Below are 22,435 nucleotides of genomic sequence, written 5' to 3'. Positions count from 1 at the left end.
CCTCCTAGCATCAGAATCTTTTCCAATGAGTCAACTCTTCACATGAGGTGGCCAAAGTACTGGAGTTTCAGCTTTAGCATCATTCTTTCCAAAGAAACCCCAGGGCTGATCTCCTTCAGAATGGACTGGTTGGATTTCCTTGCAGTCCAAGGGACTCTCAAGAGTCTTCTCCAACACCACAGTTCAAAAGCATCAATTCTTCGGCACTCAGCCTTCTTCACAGTCCAACTCTCACATCCATACATGACCACTGGGAAAACCATAGCCTTGACTAGCCGGACCTTTGTTGGCAATGTCTCTGCTTTTGAATATGCTATCTAGGTTGGTCATAACTTTCCTTCCAAGGAGTAAGCGTCTTTTAATTTCATGGCTGCAGTCACCATCCACAGTGATTTTGGAGCCCAGAAAAATAAAGTCTAACGCTGTTTCCCCATCTATTTCTCATGAAGTGATGGGACTGGATGCCATGATCTTAGTTTTCTGAATGTTGAGCTTCAAGCCAACTTTTTCACTCTCCTCTTTCACTTTCATCAGGAGGCTTTTGTGTTCCTCTTCATTTTCTGCCATAAGGGTGGTATCATCTGCATATCTGAGGTTATTGATATTTCTCCTGGCAATCTTGATTCCAGCTTATGCTTCTTCCAGTCCAGCATTTTTCATGATGTACTCTGCATAGAAGTTAAATAAGCAGGGTGACAATATACAGCCTTGACGTACTCCTTTTCCTATTTGGAACCAGTCTGTTGTCCCATGTCCAGTTCTAACTGTTGCTTCCTGACCTGCATACAAATTTCTCAAGAGGCAGATCAGGTGGTCTGGTATTCCCATCTCTTTCAGAATTTTCCACAGTTTATTGTGATCCACACAGTCAAAGGCTTTGGCATAGTCAATGAAGCAGAAATAGATGTTTTTCTGGAACTCTTGCTTTTTCCACGATCCAGCAGATATTGGCAATTTGATCTCTGGTTCCTCTGCCTTTTCTAAAACCAGCTTGAACATCAGGAAGTTCACGGTTCACATATTGCTGAAGCCTGGCTTGGAGAATTTTGAGCATTACTTTACTAGCATGTGAGATAAGTGCAATTGTGCAGTAGTATGAGCATTCTTTGGCATTGCCTTTCTTTGGGATTGGAATGAAAACTGATCTTTTCCAGTCCTGTGGCCACTGCTGAGTTTTCCAAATTTGTTGGCATATTGAGTGCAGCACTTTCACAGCATCATCTTTCAGGATTTGAAATAGCTCAACTGGAATTCCATCACCTCCACTAGCTTGGTTCATAGTGATGCTTTCTAAGGCCCACTTGACTTCACATTCCAGGATGTCTGGCTCTGGGTCAGTGATCACACCATCGTGATTATATGGGTCATGAAGATCTTTTTTGTACAGTTCTTCTGTGTATTCTTGCCATCTCTTCTTAATATCTTCTGCTTCTGTTAGGTCCATACCATTTCTGTCCTATATCGAGCCCATCTTTGCATGAAATGTTCCCTTGGTATCTCTAAGTATTTAGAGAAAATCCCTTGGTATTTTCTTGAAGAGATCTCTAGTCTTTCCCATTCTGTTGTTTTCCTCCATTTCTTTGCATTGATCGCTGAGGAAGGCTTTCTTATCTCTTCTTGCTATTCTTTGGAACTCTGCATTCAGATGCTTATATCTTTCCTTTTCTCCTTTGCTTTTCGCTTCTCTTCTTTTCACAGCTATTTGTAAGGCCTCCACAGACAGCCATTTTGCTTTTTTGCATTTCTTTTCCATGGGAATGGTCTTGATCCCTGTCTCCTGTACAATGTCACAAACCTCATTCCATAGTTCATCAGGCACTCTATCTATCAGATCTAGGCCCTTAAATCTATTTCTCACTTCCACTGTATAATCATAAGGGATTTAATTTAGGTCATACCGGAATGGTCTAGTGGTTTTCCCTACTTTCTTCAATTTAAGTCTGAATTTGGCAATAAGGAGTTCATGATCTGAGCCACAGTCAGCTCCTGGTCTTGTTTTTGCTGACTGTATAGAGCTTCTCCATCTTTGGCTGCAAAGAATATAATCAATCTGATTTCGGTGTTGACCATCTGGTGATGTCCATGTGTAGAATCTTCTCTTGTGTTGTTGGAAGAGGGTGTTTGTTATGACCAGTGCATTTTCTTGGCAAAACTCTACTAGTCTTTGCCCTGCTTCATTCTGTATTCCAAGGCCAAATTTGCCTGTTACTCCAGGTGTTTCTTGACTTCCTACTTTTGCATTCCAGTCCCCTATAATGAAAAGGACATCTTTTTTGGGTGTTAGTTCTAAAAGGTCTTGTAGGTCTTCATAGAACCGTTCAACTTCAGCTTCTTCAGCGTTACTGGTTGGGACATAGACTTGGATTACTGTGATATTGAATGGTTTGCCTTGGAAACGAACAGAGATCATTCTGTCGTTTTTGAAATTGCATCCAAGTACTGCATTTCGGACTCTTTTGTTGACCATGATGGCTACTCCATTTCTTCTGAGGGATTCCTGCCCGCAGTAGTAGATATAATGGTCATCTGAGTTAAATTCACCCATTCCAGTCCATTTCAGTTTGCTGATTCCTAGAATGTCAACATTCACTCTTGCCATCTCTTGTTTGAGCACTTCCAATTTGCCTTGATTCATGGACCTGACATTCCAGGTTCCTATGCAATATTGCTCTTTACAGCATCGGACCTTGCTTCTGTCACCAGTCACATCCACAAGTGGGTATTGTTTTTGCTTTTGCTCCATACCTTCATTCTTTCTGGAGTTATTTCTCCACTGATCTCCAGTAGCATATTGGGCACCTACTGACCTGGGGAGTTCCTCTTTCAGTATCCTATCATTTTGCCTTTTCATACTGTTCATGGGGTTCTCAAGGCAAGAATACTGAAGTGGTTCGCCATTCCCTTCTCCAGTGGACCACATTCTGTCAGATCTCTCCACCATGACCCGCCCATCTTGGGTTGCCCCACGGGTATGGTTTAGTTTAATTGAGTTAGACAAGGCTGTGGTCCTAGTGTGATTAAATTGACTAGTTTTCTGTGAGTATGGTTTCAGTGTGTCTGCCCTCTGATGCCCTCTTGCAACACCTACCGTCTTACTTGGGTTTCTCTTACCTTGGGCGTGGGGTATCTCTTCATGGCTGTTCCAGCAAAGCGCAGCCGCTGCTCCTTACCTTGAATGAGGGGTATCTCCTCACCACCGCCCTTCCTGACCTTCAACATGGGATAGCTCCTCTAGGCCCTCCTGTGCCTGCGCAGCCACGGCTCCTTGGGCATAGCTGGAACACTTTTATATAGAGAAACTTCTGGGACTTCCTTGGTGGTCTAGTAGTTAAGATTCTGCACTCCCAATATAGGGGGCTCGGTTCAATTCATGGTCAGGAAACTAGATCCCACATCTGTTGGTATTAAGGTGAGAAAGTATGAGAGGAACATCAGACACCCCTCTTCCATGGCCAGCCCCCAAATACGTTCAAACAAGCAAACATTTTGTTTATATACCACAGTCAGCCCCGACAAACGGCCCTTCCAGGCAACAGTACAAAACTGCATTAGAGCTCAGTCACATTACAAAATTACAATGACAAAATTATAGTGGCACAAAAATACATGTTCACTTTAAGGCAAAATTCTTGAAACATTGAAAAACTGGACGTCAGCACCAAAAGAAACCAGAGAGGATATCTAGGCCTTTGTATTATACTTGGGGAAACTGAGTCCCAGTAAGGTTACTTGCCTTCCCGGAGCGACACAACTGGTTCATGCTAATGAGAAACCAGCATCTCTGACTCCTGAAATCTGGTTTAAATGTGGCACCACCTGCTCTCTGTTCCATCTTAGAACCACTGCCTTGGTCAACCAATTTTATTCCCCAGTTACGCACATTCACAACAAAAGGAAGACTACCAGGGAAGAAAAGGAAATTCGAGGTTAAAATTCTTCAGAATTTGAAGGGAAGAAATAAACTTATAACTCCTCTAAAACAAACAGCTTTCTTTTAAAGTACAAAATCTATCTATAATATTTCAAATCAGAGTGCATATATTACAAAGGGATATTTCACCCATGTATCCAATCTACTCCTTATTTGGGTGCTGTCCTTTCTGATACCCTGTGTGCGTGTGTGTGTGTGTGTGTGCAAGCACACACTAAGTCATTTCAGTCGTGTCTGACTCTTGGTGACCCCATGGACTGTAGCCTGCCAGGCTCCTCTGCCCATGGGATTATCCAGGCAAGAATACTGGAGTGGTTTTGTGCCCTCCTCCAAGGAATCTTTCTGACCCAGGGAGTGAGCCCACATCTCTTATGTCTCCTGCATTGGCAGGCAGCTTCTTCATCACTAGCACCACCTGGGAAGCCCCTGATACTTCATACTAGAATTCAAATCAAACCTTTTAAAAATATGTTCATTTACTTGATTGCTCCAGGTCTTCCTTGAGGCATTCAAGATCTTTAGTTGCAGCATGTGGGGTCTAGTTCCCTGACCAGGAATCAAACCCAGGTCCCCTACATTGAGAGAGCAGAGTCTTAATCACTGGACCACCAGAGAAGGCCCTCAAATCTTAGATTAGGTGATTTAGATCTAGTCTTATTTTAACTATAGCACCCATTGGAATTAGATAATTGTAGAAATGTTTTAAATCTTTCATTACAAGCAGTATACTTAAACACTGAAGAATACATGAGTGAATTTTATCAGAGGACTGGCCTTTTTGGAAGTAGAGAAATAGTCATTCAAGTCTCTATATAAGGAAAATAAGGATAATTAATGCCGAATAATCCACTTACTGGAATTTCCTTTGTCTTTTTTTTCTGTCTTTTTGGCCAAATTTTCTTTTCCTTACCTTTATCTCTGCTGCCAGAATTAACTCATTAAATATTTTAGGGTAGGGAGGGTGTCACACAGTGATAGCATTCCCCACTAGACTTCTGTATTTCTGACTTAGTGATCAACTATCTTGTAGCTCTTTTCCACTTCTCTCAGACTACTATACACATTGTTTATTCATTCGATAGTGTGGAAATTATCTTCAGTAATATTTTGGAAATATTTGAGATTCAACATATACTACCCCATTTTCTACTTTGAAGATGTAAGACTATAGCAACTTAGGAAGAGTAGGTTATGTGCATTGTTTATTTATATACCAAAGCTTCATAAATTTTATCACCACTGAATACATACACATAAGTTAAACATAAATATACACGTGCACGCTGTGCTCAGTCACTCAGTGGTGTCCAACTCTTGGGCCCCACGGACTCTGTAGCTTTCCAGGACAGAACCCATGAAATTAAAAGACGCTTACTCCTTGGAAGAAAAGCTATCATCAACCTAGACAGTATATTAAAAAGCAGAGACATTACTTTGTCAACCAAGGTCCATCTAGTCAAAGCTATGGTTTTTCTAGTAGTCATGTATGGATGTGAGAGTTGGACTATAAAGAAAGCTGAGCACCAAAGAATTGATGCTTTTGAACTGTGCTGTTGGAGAAAACTCTTAAGAGTCCCTTGGACTGCAAGGAGATCCAACCAGTCAATCCTAAAGGAAATAAGTCCTGAGTACTCACTGGAAGGACAGATACTGAAGCTGAAACTCCAATACTTTAGCTACCTGATGCGAAGAACTGACCCACTGGAAAAGACCCTGATGCTGGGAAAGATTGAAGGCAGGAGGAGAAGGGGATGACAGAGGATGAGATGGTTGGATGGCATCACCTACTCGATGGACATGAGAGTTTGATTAAACTTCGGGAGTTGGTGATGGACAGGGAAGCCTGGCATGTTGCAGTCCATGGTGTCACAAAGAGTAGGACACAACTGAACAACTGAACCGAACTGTCCGTTGGATTTCTCAGGCAAGAATATTGGAGTGGGTTACCACTTCCTCCCCCAGGGGATCGTCCCCACCCAGGCATCCAACCCAGGTCTCTTGCATCTCCTGCACTGGCAGGTGGATTCTTTACCACTAGGGCCACCTGGGAAACCATAAATGTACATAATACACATAAATATACATATACATAAATTGCATCACTATTACATCTTATGGAGAAGGCAATGGCACCCCACTCCAGTACTGTTGCCCGGAAAATCCCATGGATGGAGGAGCCTGGTAGGCTGCAGTCCATGGGGTCGCTAAGAGTCAGACACGACTGAGCGACTTCACTTTCCCTTTTCACTTTCATGCATTGGAGAAGGAAATGGCAACCCACTCCAGTGTTCTTGCCTGGAGAATCCCATGGACGGAGAAGCCTGGTAGGCTGCAGTCCATGGGGTCGCACAGAGTCAGACACGACTGAAGCGACTTAGCAGCATTACATCTTAGAGGTATTGTAAGTAAAGATCATTAAAACAAGTAAAGGCTGACTTTCTTGGGCTACGCAAATTACTGGACACTAACGTATCCAGCGCTCTCTAAATAATCTTTAAATTCAGAATTCTGCTGGTACCCCGGTTGCTTCTCTGAGGCTGGCCAGCCTCTCTCCACCTGTCACACACCCCGCCTTCGCCCCCGCCCTCATTAACCCCGCCTCCTGCGTGTTGGCACGCCCCCTGAGTTCAGCCAATAGCCGGTGACGTTTGAGGGAGCGGGACGTCCCTCTCAGCCAATGCAGGAGATCCTTGCCGGGAGCTCTGCCGGAAGATGGCGGCGGCCGCGGAGCTGACGCTGCTGGAGAAGTCTCTGGGGCTGAGTAAAGGGAACAAGTACAGCGCTCAGGGCGAGCGCCAGGTGAGAAGCGGAGGGGGCGCGGAGCGGGAGAGGGGGACGGGAGCGCGGCCGGGTAGGGCCGGGCCGGGCGGGGGAGGCTGCGGAGCGAGGATGCTGCCCGGCTTCTCACGTGTCTGCGCTCCCAGTCTTCTGCGGCCCTGGCTCCCGGAGGGAGTTAAGGGAGCGGGAGGAAACTGCTCCGCTCGCTCCGAACTTTCCCTCCTGCCAAACTGTCATCATCGCGCTCTGGGAAAGCGAGGGGGTCCTCAGAGAGCCCTCAGGTAGAGCAGGCTGGAGGCCCCTCGTGTGCGTTCAGTGACAGCATTTACTGTCAACAGTACCTTTCATTCAGAATTCCGCATCGACCTCAGAGCAAACGGGGTGCGGGGTCCACCGTGCCAGGCCGGGGGGTACGGCGGTGGTCGAGGCGGCCGTGCCCCTCCCGTCCCCTCCGGAGGCTTCGTTTTCAGCTGAGTGGACACACATCGCAGCTATTTTGGTTACAGTACTGAAAAGTGCTGCGTTGCGGCGTGGACGGCCGCAAGATCCCTTAGTGGAGTCCTGTTCTAAAGTCTGATCAAGTTCCTTGTTCAACGTGCTGAGATCTGGGGGGAAGTTCCGCGGTCTGGACCTAGTGAGGCATAGGAACTCAGATTTCTAAGGGCTTTGAAGGGCTTCTGTGTTTTATAAAGCGAAGTGGTTGCGCAGGAGGAATGACTGTGTTAGAGGAGGGGACTATAGGAAAACAACTTTGGATTATATAAGGTTTTTGCCCCTTGGGGATTTTTTTCTAGATGAACTTTTTTTTTTCTTCTGACTTCTTCGGTTCTCCTTTTTTTCCCTTCTTCTAACTTCTTCGGAAGAACTGAAGACTGCTTCATCTCCGAATCAGTCCTGTTGTAGTTTTTACAAGTTAGACTGAAGTCTAGAAAGGGTTTCCCAGGTGACTCAGTGGTAAAGAACCCGCCTGCTAATGCAGGAGACTCCGGTTGGATCCCTGGGTAGGGAAGATCCCCTGGGATAGGAAATGGCAACCTACTTCTTGCCTGGAAAAATCTGTGAACAGAAAAGCCTGGCAGGCTACAGTCCGTGGGATAGCGGAGAATCGCACACAGCTGAACACACTCACACAGGGTCGGACATAGCTGAATCCACAAACACACAGAGTTGGACACAGCTGAACACACACACAGACACACACATGAAAAGATGTGTGACTTGCAGAAGACCAGCCCACTGACTGGAGCCAGAGAGACCCGCTTTTTCCTTTTTCTCCGGCCTCCAGCTGATTCCTCTTCTGCTGCTGCTTCTCTCTTATTTGGTTTGTTTGTTTTTTTTCCCCCACACGTTTGCCAAACATGAATCCTGCCTTCAGGGAGTTTACCATCCAGCATGAGAAAAAGTCATGGGGGCTCTTTTTAAGCAGAACAGAATAGTTACTGAGTGCAGGAAAGCGCTATTGATGAGTGTGAAAGAGAAAGTTAATTCTGACTATAAAAATGAGTTTGGAAACTTCATGAAAAGTTGGTGTTTAAAGTGTATAAAACTAATAAATTATGTAAGATTGGGTAATTTGAGGTAACAAGTAGAGCAATGTGATGGATGATGCAATACAAGGTAAACCCAGAATTATAGTTGGAGTCCCAGTTGTGAGGGTTGTGGAGTTCAAGGTGTGGTTTCTTATTTTAAACTTTTTTCTTTTTCTTTTTTTTTTAAGCAGAGGGCAGCTGTTGAAGTTTTCTGTTGATGTGTTTGGGGAAAGGGATGATGACCTACGATAAGATTCATTCATTTTTTGGGGGGAAGACAACTGACAGCAGTTAGCCAGCAGTAAGGCGTTCTCTGCAATAATATCAATAATAATTAAAACTTCAAAACAATCCAGAAATGCAACTCTGGGAGAACCATTGTTAAGTTATAGTACATCAGCACATTGAGATATTATTTATGTAGCTATTGGAAGTGATTACTTTGAAGATCATGGAACCTTAAGATGAATGTGAAATAGTACATGTCCCATGATTGCAAATGCATAAGTTTGTCTGCTTAGACTGTGTGAACGAAAGAAAATGAACTTTGCAGCCAGTTGTACTTTATTGAAATCCTGACTCCCCATCACAAACCTACCTGGTGACCTTGGTTCTTCATCTGTGAACTGAGGATGCAGTTACTTGCCTCTTACATCTTAGAAGGTGTAGCGATTAGATGAGAAAGTAACCAGGAATTTTTTGACTTCCTGTGATGCGGTTGTGGATAATTTATTTTTACAAATAGTTCTCTTTAGAATTGTCCTTTTCCTCCCACACTCAGCAATCGTGAGTTCTTTTCTTTCCCCTTTCTTTCTCTCCTCTCTGTTTCTTCCTTCCTTCCTCCCTCCCGCCCTCTCCCTCTTTCTCTTTTTTCCTCTTTCTTCCTTCCCTGCCTCCCTCCCACACTGGAAGCACAGTCTCTTTACCTACCATAAAGTACTGGAGAAGGAAATGACAACTCACTCCAGTATTCTTGCCTGGAGAATCCCATGGACAGAGGAGCCTTGCAGGCTGCAGTCCACGGGGTCACAAGAGTCAGACACGACTCAGTGACTAAACCACCGCCATAAAGTGCACACCGTCACAGTCAGGGGATGGAACACTGGCAACACCCTCAGCAAGCTTCATATGTTTACTTTTTAATGCATTTTTAAAGGAGATTATTGGTGATCTACGAAGTGACGGTTTCGCTTAAGGGTAAAGGCAAAAGTGAGAGTTCAGGGAGCTAGCTAGTGCATGGAAATAGTGGTGAGGAAGGGGAAAGCTAGAAGGCCTCTGGTTACTTCCTTTATTGTTTAGGAGGTAACCTTTGAATCTGTATCCATAAAACGTTAATCTTCCCATATCCGTCACATGGTCCTGTTGACCCAGGTTCAAGTGTGAAAGGTCCCTGTATAGAGTAAGTCACTCTCTGAGTTCAGGGGACTGGAAAGAGCAGGAAAGAGCAGCCGTCTTCTGAAAATGTTCCCTTGCGGTTTCCTGAAGTCGTTTGGATTGTTTACTTGTTCTTTATGATTGGTTAGTTTCCCTATTTGTGATACTTCCCATTTTCTTTTACATTTCTCAATACTTTGCCTAGTTTTGCATCAAAAACTTTTAAATTAATTAGCAGTTTCTTACAATCTGATCCTTTGTATTGCTGTTATAATCAGGAAAACTTTAAAAAGTAGAATTGTTTTTCAGATGATTACCTGAAGCCCTGACTTTATTATAGACTTTTATTATGAGTGTACTCATTCAAAGTTACCCCAGAATTGATGAATATGCAATCCATGGCAGCAAAATCACCATCACAGTCCATACCATATAATGAGTTAACTAATTAGTTAATGAGGTAACTACTCATATTAGATCACATGTCACTTAAACCAGGCTACAACTCATTTGGTGGTTCTAGCTGTATCAGCACGAATTCAGTGTTCACTACAATTATTTCTTGTTTTTGTTATTACAAAATTGGGTTTATTTAAGCACATTCGTTCACCTTGCTAAATAGGGTGTGGGTAATCTTGATTGAAATTAATGCGGTATTATTAGGATTTCCATTTTCTATTTTTGTACATATGTAGTTATAAATTAGGTAGAAATATCATTGCTCTATTTTTGCAATGTTACCACCAGTTTCATGACATCAAGCAACTATTATCAAATGTAAACTAATATAACTTATTTTCCTGACTTTGATTTGTATATAGTTTAATATCTACATGCATGCATGCTTACTTGCTCAGTTGAGTCCAATTCTTTGCGACCCCATGGGACTCTAGCCCACCAGGCTTCTCTGTTCATGGGGTTTTCCAGGCAAGAATACTGGAGTGGGTTGCTATTTCCTTCTTCAGGGAATCTTCTAGACCTAGGGATCAAACCTGTGTCTCCTGCATTGTCAGGTGGATTTTTTACCAATGAGCCACCAGAGAAGCCTATTTAATAAGTTAAGAGTATTTTAAAAAAAGAAAAAGTTTAGGATTTAGAACTTATCAGTTGTGATGGTATTTTGAGATTTTTTTTTTCTTTCTGTTTAAGATTCCAGTTCTTCAGACAAACAATGGTCCGAGTCTAACGGGACTGACTACCATAGCAGCTCACCTAGTCAAGCAGGCCAACAAGGAGTATTTGCTGGGGAGCACGGCAGAGGAGAAAGCCGTGGTTCAGCAGTGGTTAGAGTACAGGGTAACTCGAGTGGACGGACACTCCAGTAAAGATGACATCCACACGGTCCTGAAGGTATGGCGAGATTTCTGTTTATGGGCTGCCGTGTGTGAACTATTAGTAGGCGGGATCTGTTTGCCCTGAGATGCAGTAACTGAAGCTCTTGGTCTCTCTACTGTTTCCTCTACCTCGAGATACTTTATACCTGATACTGTCTTTCCCTGTTTGTACTTGTTGCTGCCTTTCCCTGAAACAGACTCTGCCCGCCCCTCAGCTCCGACCTCAGCTCAGATACCCTTCCTCAGTCACATCCTTGGCTACTACCTCTCTCACACAGATGCACTTTCTTGTTTAAATGCTTTTCTTTACTAACATCCTGTGCTTTTCTTATGTAGCACTCATCACAGTCCATAATGATAGCTTTTTATGATTTTTTCTTTTATATGATTGCTTGATACTTATTTCCCCCAGTCAGTAGTTCTGATTCTCTAAGCAGCAAAGTACTTTCTTAAAGGAAAAAAGGAATCAGAGTTTGAGGGGGTTGTAGGTTTGAGAAAAGCCTGTCCGATTGATGTGAGAATTCCCATTTCCCTCCCTTGAGACTTAAAGCTCTAGGATTTGTATTTTCTTTCTAAAGAAATCAAATTAGAATTAAAGAATCTATTGTTATAAAATAGAAACCAAATATGGCTCTAGAATTACCAAGAATGAAAGTTTCTAAATAAATTTATTTTTGTTACCTATATAAAAATAAAGCAGTTTTTTTTTTTAAAGCTTAACATTTGAAGGAACCTTAGACATCACCCAGTCAACCACATCATTGTAGGAATCCTTTCTGTTTCCTAATTTTATGCCAATTATAAATTGGTGATGTAAGTTGTACGAGAAGAACTCATAGTACTGAAAGCTTTTCATTTATCATTCTGGGGGAAATGGTTTAAATTCTGTTCCTGACAGATACCATCAATAGAACTGGTAGAAAATAAATTCCAGATCTTTTGCCTTTATAGGTCTATCATGATCAACTATCCTTTTTTTTTAAGTTTTTGTTTGTTGTTTTAATACTGTTATTTATTCTTTTATGGCTGGGCTGGGTATTTGTTGCTGCACCAGCTTTCTCTGGTTGCGTCGAGCGGGGCGTCACTCTAGTTTCGGTGAGCAGGCTTCTCGTTGCAGTCGTTTCTCTGGTTGTGGAGCACGGGCCCGGCGGCTCTGTAGCTGCGGCTTCCAGGCTCGAGCACAAGCTCAACTAGGGAGGCGCACGGGCTCAGTTGCTCCAAGGCATGTGGGATCTGCCCAGATCAGGGATCGAACCCATGTCTCCTGCATTGGCAAGCAGGTTCTTTACCACTCTGCCACCAGGGAAGCCCTTTTAAGTCCATAAATAGTCACTTGTATTCTCTCTGATGATCCTGTCCGTATTCTGTCATATAGCTGTGTCAGCATTTAGTCTGTACCATGTAATTACCAGGCTGTGGCTAAATATTTTAGCGCATTCCGTTTGTTTCCTTAGGCTAAACTCCTGCAAGGGAGATTGTTGGACCAAAGCTATATACATTTCTAAGGCTGTGTTGCTCGTTTGCCTTCCAGGAAAGTGTTTTCTTGTAGTTTGCTGGGGTATGACGACCGTGGCCTCCTCCCCAAAACCCCTGCTGACAGAGACGCTACCCTTTTCCCCCTGTACCACCCCAGTTTTATGACAAAGCCAGAGTGATCTCTCTGTCTACTTTGCTGTTTTTGTGTGTGTGACATTATTAATGCTGTGGCATTTTTTTCATAACATGAGCATTTTCATCATTTTTAAAAAAATTTCCTTACATATCTTCTTTGCCTGTTTTTATACTGGGCTGCTTCTGTTTTTATTACTTTTTAAAAAAATCTTGCTATAAGGATATTGTAAAAGGATTTAATTTACTTGCAAAAGTTCCATTTCAAAGGTAAAACCAGAGTGGCTCAGAGCCAAGGTAATATGTAATTAAAAAACAGGCATTGGGCTTCCTCCGTGGCTCAGGGTGAAGAATCCACCTGCCAGCGCAGGAGAGACAGGTTGGATCCCTGGTCCAGGAAGATCCCTGGAGTAGGAAATGGAAACCCACTCCAGTATTGTTGCCTGGAAAATCCCATGGACAGAGGAGCCTGGTGGGCTACAGTGCACAGGGTCGCAAACAGTCGGACACGACTGAGCACGCCCAGGAGGATCCCTCATGCCCCAGAGCTGCTGAGCCCACATGCCGCAGCTGCTGAAGCCCTAGAGCCATGTGCCACACCTAGAGAGTAGCCCCCACTCTCTGTAACTAGAGAAGAACCCGCACAGCACAGCCAAAAATAAATAAAATTATTATTTTTTTAAAAAGCAGGCATTACAATACACTAACATTTGGATCCAGATGAAGGATGTATGAAAGTCCCTCAGTTGTGTCAGAAACTTTGCGACCTCACGGACTGTACTGCTCCTGCTAAGTCGCTTCAGTTGTGTCCGACTCTGTGCGACCCCATAGATGGCAGCCCACCAGGCTCCCCCGTCCCTGGGATTCTCCAGGCAAGAACACTGGAGTGGGTTGCCATTTCCTTCTCCAGTGCGTGAAAGTGAAGTTGCTCAGTCGTGTCCGACTCTTAGTGACCCCATGGACTGCAGCCTACCAGGCTCCTCCGTCCATGGGATTTTCCAGGCAAGAGTACTGGAGTAGGGTGCCATTGCCTTCTCCGCACAGACTGTACAGTCCATGGAATTCTCCAGGCCAGGATAATTGAGTGTGGGTAGTCTTTCCCTTCTCCAGGGGATCTTCCCAAAGAATTGTCACTATTAATCAGTATGGCAGCGCTTTGAGAGGAATGTCTAACCAAATAAAGAATATCAATGAAGTGAAGTGAAGAAGTGAAAGTCCCTCAGTCATGTCTGACTCCTTGCAACCCCATGGACTATACAGTCCATGGAATTCCCTAGGCCAGAATACTGGAGTAAGTTTAATAATAGTTAAACAGAAAAATCAGATAGAACTCTGATGATAGTTTGGCAGTGGTATCAGAAATACTTGTTTAGAAAAAAAAAAAAATAATGAACATCATACTTTAGTTCTTTTCCACGAATATTTTGAGTGTGAAATTCTGTGTTTTAAATTTCAGAATTCAGTTTCTGAAAAATCATAATTTAATTTCTGAAAATTTTGATTTATATCACTAATCAGAAAAATATTAACTCTTGATAGTTTTTGAAACTCCATTTTAAAGTTTTTATAACTGAAGAGTATCACCTTAAAAGAGTCTTTATAACGAAAACCATGCTGTGCCATGCTTGGTCGCTTAGTTGTGTCTTTGTGACTTTTGAAACCCCATGGACTGGAGCCCGCCAGGCTCGGCTCCTCTGTGCATGGGATTCTCCAGGCAAGAATACTGGAGTGTGTTGCCATGCCCTCCTCCAGGGGATCTTCCAAACCCAGGGATCGAACACAGGTCTCCCGCATTGCTGATGGATTCTGAGCCACCAGGGAAGCCCTAACTAAAACATAGATATGGAATATTTTAAGAATATATACACTATACAAAGCAGTGTTAAATTATTATTTCAGATTCTTTTAGAGATAGTTCTTAATTGCAGATATATTTATTTTATTCTTATGGTGTATCAAACTTGTGTCATATGAAGACATTTGGAGGGAAGAACATTTCCACCCACCAGATTGCTAGGGAACTAAGTGATAGCCTGTATGTACCATTGTGTTTTACCTTCTCTGCCCAGTTTTGTTTTGATTCTTATGCATTTGTTTCCTTGTCTGTGTACATGTTTTTTTAACGTCATCATCTGTACCACCCCTTACAATCCCATATTCATAAACAGTTTTGAAAATTACTATCTTTAAATGAAGGCTTGGGCAAATTCAAAGAGCTCAGATTCAATTCAGCTAACGTTTACTGACTACTGAACCACTGTGTGCCAAGCATGTGGCATATGATTTGAGAATGAAAACAAACTGCTGTCTCTGCAGCTTAAGAAGTTTTTCTGGAATGATTACATGGGAATGTTAATCAGCCTTAATAAAGAAGGAAATTGTGACACAGGCTGCATCATGGATAAATCTTAAGAATATTATGCTCAGTGAAATAAGCCAGTCACAGAAAGACAAATAATAGTACATGATTCTGCTCATATACAGCATATATAAAATGCTGTGAACAAAATCATAGAAACAGAAAGCAGAATAGTGACTGCCAGGGCCTTGGGGATGAGAGAAAGGGGAAGTTGGTTTAAAAAGTTCAGAGCATTAGCTTTCTGAGATGAAAAAGTTTTGAACATTGATTGCACCACAGTGTGGATGCCCTTAACATTAAGTGAATTATGCACCTACCAATGGTTGTGGTGGTAGATAAAAATCTGATTAATTTTAACATGTTACACATATTTATTCTCAATTAAGAAGTTAAAAATATACATATATTAAAAAATCTAACAAACCAATACATTTTAATTCTCTTAAGACGTAGGAGTTGTTGAGGAGCTTTTTATATTTAAATGGAGAAAATAAATCTAACGTGAGCATGATTTATAAAATGTCCCCCCATCTCCCCAAACAGTTGGAGTCTTTGAAATTACCATAGATGGCACTGTGAATATCATTTTCTAATATTTTCTTATTTATTTAAAATAAAATAAGATGAATAATAATTATCCTATTTTTTAAAATGAGTTGATGTATGATTTGTGATTTCAAATAAATTTCTGTTATTGTCAAAGATTGAATTTATTAAATTTCAGTGTTTTGCTTTCTAATAGCTTTCTAAATGTTTCAAATCAAATGTATAATTAAGTTTATTTTTATTGTTTTTTAAATTAATATTTTGTTATTTGTTTTTCTAGGATCTTAATTCATATCTTGAAGATAAAGTCTACCTTACAGGATATAACTTCACATTAGCAGATATCCTATTATATTATGGGCTTCATCGCTTTATTGTGAGTATTCAAATAGTTACTGGCTCTTTTTGTCTGCAGTGTTCAGAATGCCTTTTTTTATTTGTCTTGAATTTAAATCAAATTTGCATTTTCACCTGATCAAATGAAAGGGGTTATTTTTATATAAGGCACCTTATGCAAATATTCCTCCCTTCCCTGGACCCATCACACAGAGGAGCTTCCTGTTCCTTGACATGCCTGGTTTTGTTCCTGTTCTTGGTCTTGCTTTTCTTTGTGGCCCCTTGGGACTTGGTTGTCCTCCTCACCTGGACCTCGCCATCACCTGTCCACTCCTGCTTTTAGTACCCCACCTTCTGTGTGACCTCCTCTCTTACTCCAGTCTTACTCCCTGGTCCCATTGTTACCTGAAGTAACTCGGTTTCTACCCTTTTTTCAAGCCTGTGCACTTTCTTCCCCATCCAGCCTAGATCGCTGGATGTGTAACTTGAATCCTCAGCTCTTGGTCAGTCCAAATACACGCGTTCAGTCCTGTCTCCATGCTGAGCTGTGTCAGAGAAATCACACACAAGCTGTCATTAAGAAGATGAGCATTTCTCCCCTCTAATTAAAAAAATAAAAGACTATAAGGAAGTGTGACTCTTGCAAACCAGTGCTTATTTCACTTTCTTCTCACTGTGGCTTATACAGGTCATGCAGTAGGGAAAGGAAATACTCAGAAGGAGGGAGCTTGTGTGGAAATCTTTGCCAGCAGAGTGAACAAGGTCCTCATTCCCTAATGTACCAGCTGCCAGGCTATTTCTCTGATTCTAGGTGCCCACAAGGGCCTGTGGTTCTCAAGCAGGTTGGCAGTGTTTCATTCAATGCCGTCTGTTAAAACGAGGCTTCTGGGAGTTCCCTGGTGGCCTAATGGTTACTATTCTGGGCTCTCACTCCTGTGGCCTGGGTTCAGTCCCTGGTCGGGGAAACTGAGCTGCCACAAGCCATGTGGCTCAGCCAGAAATGAGTAAACGAAATAAAGCTTCAAAAAAACCCAAAAACCTAGTCTTCCATTGACAGTATTCAGTGATCCCTGCTTATTTATATCTCTATTTTTTTGAGATGTATATCCTCTTTATATGATTACAATATGATGATTAAGGATCTCATGCTCATTTTTCCTGAAACAAAATTGAGTGGAATAACATGTAAATCACTTCACCGTCCCCTTGGGTTCATCAAATGAGTCCACAACCAAAGCCTCCACTCTGTGCACGCAGGCAGGTTACATCGGAGCAGGAAACACCTTCTCAAGGAACAGGCCTCACAGACGGAGCCTGTGCTGTGACCGTGTTGCCCTGTGGTGTTGAATGACACCCCTGCTGAGTTGGGTGTAAGCTTACCCAGGTGAGAAGTGATTTCTGGGTATTAATTTCAGGCAGGGTTGATGGGAGGTTCAGATAGCTCCATGCTCAAGTTCATCCCATAGCTTCTTGTTTTTCTTGGCTGTGTATTTGTTTTTACCCTCGTATGTTCCTTCATTTCCTTGTTCACATTATTGAATACTTAATATGTAATCAGTGCAATCAGCACCGTGTATGAAGCAGGGAACCTTCAAGTCATCAAACGATCCCGCTGTGTTTTGTTTCGCATGAGCCCGCTTTCAGCTGTGGCCCAGTCACTCCTGAGATCTGGTCTCTTAATTCCCTCTGGGGAGCGTTACGTTGTTTCTCCTTTGTTGCACTGCCAGTTACTGTGGCCATTCGTGATCAGCCCAGTGACTCATTGATCTCTTGAAGTGATTTCACCGGTACACAGCAGCCCCCATGAACAAGCTGTTACTCGAGATTATTAAAATCCATTGTAACGTTACATGCTGCTCAACTATAAGATTGTTATCAATTGAAATACATTTGTTTTGGAGTTTGGAACACCAGTGGAGGTATCATTCTTTTAGAAAGAAAGAAGTAAAAAAGAAATAGCTACCGAACAATCCAGGAACGCCAGCTGTAAAGAGTGTCCCGGACGCAGCGTGGAGTCTGCCGGAAAGCCCGCAGACCAGCATTTCCTTTGATCTGAAAAGGGTCGCTCAGAGTGTTTCTGACATGTCTTCATGGAAAATTAGTGACTAAGAATATTATCTGTTTGGCCTTACAGTTCAAACTGGTTATAGAGCGCCAGTGTAAATAGGAAGGAATGGTTCACTAGGAAGGCTGAACATCACTACAGACACACTGGCTTGCAGACCAGTGAGAAGCAGGAAGTGTTAACCAGAACAATCGCATTGTGTTTCCCATTATTAAAAAAAAAGAAAGAAAAATTCAGCTAGAAAGGGATGGTGGGAAACCAGTTATAAGTAAAGTAGCTGATGGGGATCCCTTCCCAAGAGTTCTAAAATAACGTAAGTTTGGTGAGAGTCAGGTCTTCTGTTTGTTTCTCTGTTTACAGTATGTTTTCCGAAAGAGTAGTGGTGGTAACAAAACCAAAAGTTTAAGTGTAACGTGATCTTCCTGGAAACAGGTTGTATTCTAGCAAAATGTCCTGAGGGAAAGTGAACAAATTTACGTTCTCTAACATAGATCATCTAATTAAAAGAATCAATTAGGAAATGTTAGAAGAAACTTTAGAAGCTCTTGGAATAAAAATTATTTTCTGCTGTGGGTCTGTTGTCTTCCTGACACTGGAGGCTGGACAGCGTGCAGTTTTTAGGTGGTGAAGCCCTGACTCTGCGCGCGCTGGTGTGGGCTGCTGCCCTCTTCGGGAGCAGGCCTGGTGGCGGCGCTCGCCAGTCTGACAGCACGGGCTCCTCTGAAGGGTAGATTGTAAAACAGACACCTCCCTTCCCCCCGCATCAAAACTTGAGTGAACAACTTGAACCCAGATCAAATAAGCCTCACTGTTTGGAAATGCTTTCTTTGTGCATTTTAATTCATTCTGAACAATAACATCTCACAAAACAGCTGAGTAGAGTCTTTTTAAAATGAAAGAGTTCTGAAATTAGTCAGATTGTACACAGTCAAATTGGACTCACCATATGTATCAACAGCTGACATGAAATCAAGTTGGAGTAATACTTGCTACTTCTGTTTGCTGTAGCCATCAGTAAAGAGGTTTGTTGAAGTTGGTTTTGAATTTTATTTATGCATATATGTACATATGTATGTGTTTGTGTGAAAGTGGGCTTCCCTGGTGGCTCAGACAGAAAATAATTTGCCTGCAATGCAGAAGACCTGGGTTCAGTCCCTGGCTTGGAAAGATCCCCTGGAGAAGGAAATGGCCATCCACTCCAGTGTTCTTGCCTGGGAAATCCCGTGGACAGAGGAGCTTGGCGGGCTACAGCCCATGGAATCACAAAAGAATCGGACACGACTACGACCTATCAACAAAACAACAATGAATAGCACTTTGCATGTAGGATTTAAACCGGAAAGTGAAGTTCTATGTAACAGTAGCAATGAGACTCTCACTGCTGGTAAACTGGTCCAACAGAGATAGACATGTGACATCAAAGATGATGTTAACAGACCAGATACTAGTGCACTTGTATCCTAATGTCATGAAGGCAAAAAGGAAGGCCGGATGACTTCTATCTGCATTTCTATTTAAATTGCCTGGTAGTAAACAGGAAAGAAAGTATGAGTTCAATTAAACATTTATTGAGAAAACGCTACCTGTCTACCCTTTATAATATTTTCTATTCTGTAATAATTATCAAATGCCAGAGTGATTTGTCCTTCAGTGTTGCTGAGCTGGTGCCTTAGGAGAGTGTTTGCCTGTGGACACAGGAATACAAGACAAGCAGATGGCTAATGGGTTTGCGGTCCCAGAGGGTGACTGAGATTTTGTGTGTTTGTGAACATTCCTAGTCAGTTTCATGGAGACTTGCAATATGTTAAATAAATGAACCAACAACAGGAGAAGGAACTGCACTAGTCTTACCTGGTCTGTGGCTGGCCTGCTGGCCTCTTCTTGCCTGACACCTCTTCACGATTCCAATCCAAAATTTGGCTCAGATAAAAGGCTTCAAGTTGCCTGGACTGGGGTCTGAGCCCAGTGAGGTGATCGGAGGTCTGACCCACGGTGTTGATTGCATCTTTCCCTAACCAAGTCTCTGGGCCTCCTTATAGAGGAACAGTCAGTTCTGTGAGCTGGTGCTGCTGCTACTGCTGCTGCTAAGTCGCTTCAGTTGTGTCTGACTCTGTGCGACCCCATAGACGGCAGCCCAGTAGGCTCCCCTGTCCCTGGGATTCTCCAGGCAAGAATACTGGTGTGGGTTGCCATTTCCTTCTCCAGTGCATGAAAGTGAAAAGTGAAAATGAAGTTGCTCAGTCGTGCCCGACTCTTAGCAACCCCATGGACTGCAGCCTACCAGGCTCCTCTGTCCATGGGATTTTCCAGGCAAGAGTACTGGAGTGGGGTACCATTGCCTTCTCCAATGAGCTGTGAGCTGTGAGCTGCTACATCCTCTGAAGATCAAGTTCAGCTTTACTGCAAAGAGAATTCAGAATGCCTGTTGTTCATCCGAGGCACACACCCTGGAAATAGCCCTTCCTTCTTCTGTTAAGCGATGATCACTTAACAGTAAAAGAGTCATTGTGTATTTCTCCAGAGTTTAGTAGAAATCCGGAGTTGTCTGCACGTTTACATACAGCAGCCATCCAGAAGTGTGTGTGTATGTATATTTGTAGATATGTATGTACGTGAGTTTACCTTGTATTCCCTTGTTGAGTATGTTGCTGCTGCTGCTGCTGCTGAGTCACTTCAGTCATGTCCGACTACGTGACCCCAAAGACAGCCCACCAGGCTCCCCCATCCCTGGGATTCTCCAGGCAAGAACACTGGAGTGGGTTGCCATTTCCTTCTCCAATGCATGAAAGTGAAAAGTGAAAGTGAAGTCGCTCAGTCATGTTCAACCCTCAGCGACCCCATGGACTGCAGCCCACCAGGCTCCTCCATGCGTGGGATTTTCCAGGCATGAGTACTGGAGTGGGGTGCCATTGCCTTCTCCAGTTAAGTATGTTAGATGCCAATAAACCTTCCTTATTTTAGGTTTGTGAAAAATACTGGAGAAAGAACCATATCTTAGTCTCTCAGAAGCTATTCTCTTCAATAAAAAAAAAAAACCCCTCTGGTCTTCCAGATCCTGATTTAGTGTAGACTTTTCATTTGTTGAAAACTTGAGATTTCGCTCAGAAGCACGTCTGGTCTTGACGGCAACATGAAAGCCTTAAACAAATGGAGAGCTCATCCAAGTGGCTGAGATGGTTCACTCCTATCTGAATATGTTGGCTTTGATCACCGTGGGGGGTTCCCCCCAGTTTCTGTCTCCCGCTCAAGTGATATTAATAGTTGCACTCATGTAATGTCTGTGTTGTGTGTGTTTTTCATCTCTACTTAGGTTGACCTGACAGTTCAAGAGAAGGAGAAATATCTTAACGTGTCGCGCTGGTTTTGTCACATTCAGCACTGTCCAGGGATTAGGCAGCATCTGTCTAGTGTTGTCTTCATCAAGAACAGACTATATACTAACTCCCAGTAGAAGCCACCCGCGCCCCGCCCAGAAGAGGGAATAACCCATGTCCAGTGGGAAGTGTGTTTCGGACCAGAGGACTGACGTGAACTGATATGCACCCATTCTCTATTTGTTGAAGTTGGTAGAATTTAAGTACAAACTCATGTCCCAGCATTTTGTCTGTTTTTTAGTTGACATTTTGCAGTTTTTTTAATGTAAAACTTCAACTGCTGTCAAAACTTGAGTTGAAATCAAGTTATCAGTTATCTTGGTTTTTATAGATATAGATGAAATTTCTGTTAATAAAAGTTGCAAATCAGTGGTTTAATCTTAAAAAAAAAGTCCTTCCAGTAATTGACATATTTGATTGTTTATTGACCTCTCTCATCTTGTAAAATTCATTTTCCCCTTCTGCGTATTTCTGGTGGTTTGTTTATGAACAGCTAGGGTAAATGGTCACCAAGGAGACAAAAAGGGAAGACAGATGGATTTGTCTCTCATGTGAGCCAGTAAAGGTGGTTGGCAAAATCTTTTTTGTTTCTTTCTTTCCTGTAGTCAGTATTCATGGACGTGAAACCAACTGCTGCTCTGCCCGAGAGGGAAGTAGGGTAAAATATGGTCCCTCGAGTTAATGGTTCTTTCGTTGGCCTTGGGCGTATTGGAATATGCAGCAGCTAAAAAGGGATGGGAAATTCCCACCATCCCCCTAATTTTGGACTCTGTAACTACTAGATTTTTCTAAACTATTAATAAAAACCAACATAGAAAGGCTGCCTCAATGCCCTAAAGAACAAAAACTCACACGTTATTAACAAACCAATATAATTTATAACTCTTAGCAGCTGAGTCAATAAATAATCAGTGATTGAGAGCTAAAGAGCTTACATTTACAAACTGTAGGAAAAGTGGAGTCTTTGAGCACTTTATTGTGATGTAAGATTTTGGTGCCCCGCTGAGTCTCAGTAGAAGACAATTCAAAGTTCAAGTGCAAAGAGCAGAGACTTGGGAAATGTCCATCACCTCCTTTTGGCTCCGTGCTGCTTTGATCACATACTAGCTGCATGCGTGACCTGAAGCAAATCAGGTAACCACGTTTTCTTAATATGTAAAAATAAAGATAAAATGTAAAAATAAAGATGACTCTAAACTTT

At 42.5% G+C, this 22,435-nt stretch overlaps 1 protein-coding gene across 2 annotated transcripts; it reads left to right on the top strand.

Annotated features, from left to right (window-relative positions):
- The first annotated feature begins 6,583 nt into the window (after positions 1–6,583).
- On the top strand, positions 6,584–22,435 carry EEF1E1 (eukaryotic translation elongation factor 1 epsilon 1). Of its 2 annotated transcripts, none has more exons than XM_005908182.3 (4): positions 6,584–6,730; positions 10,762–10,962; positions 15,740–15,835; positions 21,171–22,435. In XM_005908182.3, exons 1-4 carry the CDS (start codon positions 6,644–6,646, stop codon positions 21,309–21,311), a joined length of 525 nt encoding a protein of 174 aa, XP_005908244.2. In that variant the 5' UTR covers positions 6,584–6,643; the 3' UTR covers positions 21,312–22,435. The 2 variants fall into 2 exon arrangements, with proteins under 2 accessions (XP_005908244.2, XP_070216973.1); XM_070360872.1 differs by lacking the exon at positions 21,171–22,435 and adding an exon at positions 17,053–21,150.

This window comes from Bos mutus, chromosome 23 (assembly GCF_027580195.1).
Source record: "Bos mutus isolate GX-2022 chromosome 23, NWIPB_WYAK_1.1, whole genome shotgun sequence".
NCBI classification, from domain to species: domain Eukaryota; kingdom Metazoa; phylum Chordata; class Mammalia; order Artiodactyla; family Bovidae; genus Bos; species Bos mutus.
This window is presented reverse-complemented; position numbering and strand designations above follow the sequence as displayed.